Source organism: Ruditapes philippinarum, unplaced genomic scaffold, assembly GCF_026571515.1.
Source record: "Ruditapes philippinarum isolate M1 unplaced genomic scaffold, ASM2657151v2 ctg6542_1_1_1_1, whole genome shotgun sequence".
In the NCBI taxonomy this organism is placed as follows: domain Eukaryota; kingdom Metazoa; phylum Mollusca; class Bivalvia; order Venerida; family Veneridae; genus Ruditapes; species Ruditapes philippinarum.
This window is the reverse complement of record NW_026864424.1, coordinates 41,051-47,037: the sequence shown is the minus strand read 5'-3', so window position 1 is coordinate 47,037 and position 5,987 is coordinate 41,051. Positions and strand designations below refer to the sequence as shown.

Below are 5,987 nucleotides of genomic sequence, written 5' to 3'. Positions count from 1 at the left end.
AGAATTTTTTTGGTAATTTGGTAAGTGAGCGTGATAAAAAAAAATATGTCTAAGCAACTACTAGTTTTGAACGGGGAACTGCTCGCATGCCAGTAGTGAGTAGTGCAAAGTACAAGTACTATTAGTACTGTGCACAAGTATTTCTTCCCAACTAATTTAGATTGAACGCAATGCGTGTACATATAAAAAATTATGCATCTTGTTAAGTAAATTATCGCACAAACTTGCATGATATGACTGAAAATACATTAATTTTTTTTAATGGCAAATTAGATCGTATATACAACGAAGTGTTTAAGTAAATTATTCATCGTCAAATAAAGGCATAATAAGATATTTAAAGAAAAGGATACGAAGCATGAATGAAATATATATGAAAAACAAAACATGTTTGTAATCCTTACAAGCCAAGCCAAAAGAAAAAAAAAGAATAAACTTTTAGTATTTCAATTTTGAAATGTAGAGCCCGGAACGTTGCAACTTATCCAGAAATTGAACATATGACACCTTTACCAACTGCGCTACGCCGATTGTATATTTTACTATATTTGTAAAGGCACTCTATTATTAACCTAATTGAGCTGTGAACGGCAAATGTAGGACTTTTCTCATCAAATCAACTTTAACTGTGTTGGCTTAGAGGTATATTAAGTACAAGGGTAAACAACTAATAAAATTATGAAATCGCGGAACTGAACTGTTCAATTAGGACTGCTACTTAAAGCCATGTTTGTTAATATTCTGTTGAAGTTCGGATGACCCAAAGGCGTAGTTTTTCATGTAAATGGCAATTGTGCTCTAAATTTCGTCACATTTAGAATGCCGACTTTCAAACTTAACACATTTTGGTCGTCTGGACACAACAAAATGAGCGGGAGTCGATATGAAACCCATTTCATTAAACAAATGTTGCTATATCTGTTTTTATGAAACTTTTTAATTGCAGCATTGATGGTGAATCTTGACAGTGTAAGAGCTTGTAGCAGTTTGCTATGTTTAAGCAATGATCATTTACTCTTATTTCATGATGCGAGGGTGTTTTAAATGTATAGTTCTTCGCATACAGTCTGGTGAGTTCTAATGGCTGTTTAGCATGGGTTTTAAGTTTAGTTAAGACGCAACATTTCTCCATCTGTAGAAAGATAAAAAGACAACCATAATTTTCTTTTCTTATTTTATTTGCAACACTTTAAATACCTTCCAATGTTATCTTCTGTTCACATGCATGTGCAAGAAATGAGTTTCAAAATATCAATTAACCTTCAGGCAAACCAATATGACTAGTAGTAATAAATACATATATGATTATTGTTCGAAAAATAACTTAACATTTAAACAATATTGATACATTAAGATATCAGTTGTAATAATAAAGTCAATAACGATGCTTATTGTGTACACACATGACATGGCTTTTTACTGCATCTGACTAGATTCAATTCTTGCATAAAGTCATCTCAAAGCGGTAAAACTAAACGCCCGTCCTGTGTTTTATCGCCGAACCTTCTTAGTACGTATGTCTCATGTAACAATGTCGTGATAACATTGCATTTCTATTTCCTTCTTACAGACTCTCGTACGCAAACTTTTGATAAAAATGAGTAACACTACAAATCTATCAAACAACTAAAGTATGTCTTTATCCGTTTGTTTATCACAATAATCTGCTTATATCGCAGAATATATCCCTGTATCGTATTTTCAAGATGTCAAACGTTAAAATAGTATATTCATCTAGAAACATTTTCAGCTGCATTACATAACACCTTGTCCTAGTTTCTTGCGCAGGGTTGCTAGTATGTGTCTTGTCACATGAAAAGCTTTCAAATTTAACACACAAAAAAGCATTTAATATAAATCTTGATAGAAATGACCCAGATCAATAACGAATAATGTAAATATTTGAGAACAAATTATGAACTAAGTGAGACAAGTTCCGCCGGCGTCGGTTGATAATCATCTTCTTAGATTGTTGTCCAGCATTACCATTTCCAATAGTTGTATTTCCGATATACGCGACACTTATTTAAAACAAATAGAACATGAACAGGTTTTTGCTGATTTGAAAATAAGTTCTCTTTCACCATGTAAACAGTTCACTAGAACTTTAACCTGAAATTGAAAAAATAACAATAAATTGTATGACAGTAAAGATAAAATTCTAAACTTTCCAAGTTTTTTTTACCATTTTTGTCTTTGAAATCCAACGCAAACGTGTTCATATTTATGTCCGTTTCATTTTGTTTGCAGGTCTAAAATTAGTATAAGCCTATATTTGTAATAAATTTATATATCGACAATACATAGAAATTTCTATTCAATCTGAATCTCAATTAAGTAGCATTATTGCAGCTATAGATTATCCGGAATCGGTAAATGGTGGTTTCCCCATCTTACCTAGTTTCACCGATATAGCAACACAGTGCACGACAGTTATAAAAGTGATCAACGCTTTTACCAAGTGGTAAAAAAATATGAAAAAACAACATTTATCGAAATCCGGGATATTTCTATTGTTGTTCAATAAAAATCGAATGTGAACAATATTCTAGAAATGATCAACCGCCATTTTTTTCTAGTTAGTTAAAAAAAAGTTACGAAGCAAAATTTAGATCTTTGTTTGATTCGAAATTAATATTATTAAAACAATATCTATAATTTGATAACACCACTTCATGTGCCCAGATTTATTTTTATAATATGGCAATACTTACATCATGCGTTTCTTTTATACTACAGCATTCAGCCCGTGATGTTATTTGATGTTTGGCATTGGCTCTAAGCGTATGGCTGGGAGATGGAATGGCAAACGATTTGCAGAAACCTCTACAAGCGTTCAAGGTAATGTTGAATTTTACACAATCCGGTACTTGTATAAGTCGGGTGTGACCTGAAGTAAATAAATGCCAATTAGAACTATCATATGTCAAAAATATGTTGTTTATATTACAAAGGAGGTAGTGTTAAATAATTTGAAACGAAACATGAAATGTTTTGGTAAAAAGGATGATGTGAAATTGTATATTGAAAACCCGTCACGAAGTACACTGATGAAATGGGACAAACAGACATAATCCAGATAACCCTTCGTTCATTATAATTAGAACCATTGAGCTAAACTAAGGGCAATTTATTCAAATTCATCAGCAATAACCATATGCCCAACCCCTTTCAGCTGATGAAGTAGTTGCATCTTTTTTATGATGGCATCTAAAGAAATGAAATATTTTTGTAAGGTTTTCTATAATTTTTACTTTAAAGATCTGTATTTAATATTCCTTCATATTCCTCCTGAGGTTTTCTTTGTATTTAAAATGATAAGTAATTCGAAGCACTAGGTAACGGACACGTTGCTAGGCGTTCATGCCATTAAATTGAAAGAGGCAGACATAAACAAGTAAATGGTATTATAAAGACATTTGCTTAAAATGAACTTGATATTGATATTATGATTTATGTAGAAAGATACATGACGATTATTGATTATATACCGGAAGGAATATTGCTGTTGATATTTGATGTATAAATGTTAGATGCCAACTTAGACTTTTTTCTATATTTAATCATTAACATTATTTATAAAAAAAAAAGTTATATTACCTTGAGGCCTCTAGAATAATGAAATAATATTCACAGCATATTCGCTTTGTTAGGAGTTTGAAATATGATTTTTTTTTCTTTTATGGAAGATATTTAACACTCCTTACTTTATCAACATTTAGGAGAAACATAATGAACAAGAGTTCGATAAATTATGGAACAATGTAAAACAACTGATGATTACTAAGGAAAGACGTCATTACTGCTTATTCTTGGTAATAATTCAACGCATAATGACTCCTCTCTTGTCTATTCAACTATGTTTCATTAGCCCAAAATTGGATAGAAATCTTATAAAAGGTCAATCAGTTACCAAGATGCTGCCTCTGATTTCTTTTCTACGATTCAAAACACGTATTCATTATATTTTCTTCATCTTATAAATCCCCCCTCTCCTCCAAAGGTAATAAAACTTCTTGAAATATAATAGAATATGGCTGAACTTTGGATTATTCCTTCTCCCTGTCTTAAGGATTTTAGGGGAAACAAATTAACACGTAAAAAGTAGACCATTCAATATCAATAAAGTACACCGAGCATAGGTGATTATATTAGTGATAAATACCGATAAATAATTTCTACAATTACAAAGAAGGCTATAAGCTTACTTTATCCATAACCAAATGGAAAATAAACTGGTAACTTAGATACATGAATGAACTATTTCAATACATCATAGACTAGAGTATTTCGACTTTTTTTCGTTTTACTAAATCATATTTAATTTTCGGAAAAAATATGAGCATTAAAATAAAATGCGAGATTTACAAGTGAAAAATATGGCTTTATTCTTAAATCGGGGGTTATTGAAATCAAAACAACAAAGAAAAAAATAAAATAGATAAATTAAAAAAAAATTATAAATAAAATAATTAGGTAGTATCTATAAAATACGTACCAACTTTATGACATCCTGGACTTGCCCATGTATGAGCGGCTGTGCAGGGGTAGAATAAAATTGTCAATAATAAAACTGTGTAATAAATATTCCATAGTGTTTTTCTATATCTATTGTTTGAACATATTAAATATTTGTTTACAGTTTGATTTACAGTTCTTCTAAAATAATTTACTTTAGTCAAACACATTTCTTCTAGGCTCCCAAGCATGTTTTGGCTCACTTTGCTGTATTGCTGCTCCATTTCAATTTCAATCTTGCACGTATATTTATCAATTTCTATCTATCTCTAAATAATTATTGTATCGATTGATCTGCAGATTTGTTTTATTTTTACCAGTATCCAATTGTAATATCAACGTCAGAATTTCTTATTTAAAACTGTCATTAAAATATCGTCTCTTCGTTTACTCAGCACGATTACATCTCAATCATTATTTGTCTAATAGTCAATCCATCTGTCCCGTTTCCTTTTTCTATGTTGTTGCTTCTAATTTTCAATATTATACTTTTATCTCAATAAATCAATAAATATTTTTTTGTTAGTAAAGAAAGGAAATATATATTTAGATATATATATATATATTATAAATCTGTCGTCAAATCTAAAAAAAATCTAGTTGATCAGGTATCGATATTTTATTATATGTGGAATTTCAAGTTAACAGTTGAATTGTGTTTCACTTTCCTGAGAACCTATATCAAAATCACCTTCTTCAAATAGTTGTATTAACTTTAGTCGTAATTGTATTCGGTCAACTATTTATCGTCAATTTTTCACATGATATTTATACAGATTTCTAAAGCTGCCAGTATCTCTATAAGTCCTAAACATGTAGGAGTTTAGTCAATAATCACATCGAAAGGTTATAGATGATAACAATCTCTCTTAATGTCCGCCTTGTAATAGTCTTCCATAAACGGTATTGTCAGTGGCCACGCCTCTGAAATAAAATAAAAAAAGTCTCAAGCAAAGCAAGTATCGTAGTAAAATACGCTTATAAAAAGCTTGCAATCTGTTCCACTAGAAATACCACACATCCAATACTGCGACACGAGCTAGTTTTACGATAACAATAATCATTATAAATACTTCTCTCATAGCATATTCGTATTTGTATAGCATTTGTACTCAAGATATTAAATAAAATTTAAACGAAATATTTAATTTTAAACGAATTTTTTAAGCAATTAATAAAATACATATTCTGTTTTACATCAGGAATGTATGAACATTAAGTATTACTTTGAGATTAAAGGAATATAAGTCCCTGCAACTATTACTCTAAATTCCATCATCACTAACTTGTGTCATTGGAAAATCGTCGCTACGGAAATATTTGAGATAGGAAAGAACAAATTACATTCACCACAAGAAAAAAGTAAAGAATTTTATAATGTTTATTTATAAGGCTTGTTATCACATTATCATTTAAAAAGATAAATTAAAACCACTATTTAAGTTACATAAAGGGATAACATTTTATCA

General features: G+C 30.1%; 1 protein-coding gene across 1 annotated transcript; it reads right to left on the bottom strand.

Moving 5' to 3' along the window:
• Positions 1-1,187: 1,187 nt before the first annotated feature.
• Positions 1,188-5,627, bottom strand: LOC132725522 (thyrostimulin alpha-2 subunit-like). The gene is made up of 3 exons (XM_060710659.1): positions 4,499-5,627; positions 2,715-2,890; positions 1,188-2,112 (listed from the first exon to the last, which is right to left on the bottom strand). Exons 1-3 carry the CDS (start codon positions 4,740-4,742, stop codon positions 2,023-2,025), a joined length of 510 nt encoding a protein of 169 aa, XP_060566642.1. The 5' UTR covers positions 4,743-5,627; the 3' UTR covers positions 1,188-2,022.
• Positions 5,628-5,987: the final 360 nt, after the last annotated feature.

Coding starts and splice junctions, on each gene's coding strand:
- LOC132725522 (XM_060710659.1), bottom strand. CDS start 4,742: ATGGAGCAGCAATACAGCAAAGTGAGCCAAAACATGCTTGGGAGCCTA. Junction 2,891..4,498: donor TCCAGGATGTCATAAAGTTG/GTACGTATTTTA, acceptor TATTTACTTCAG/GTCACACCCGACTTATACAA. Junction 2,113..2,714: donor GTATAAAAGAAACGCATGAT/GTAAGTATTGCC, acceptor TTTCAATTTCAG/GTTAAAGTTCTAGTGAACTG.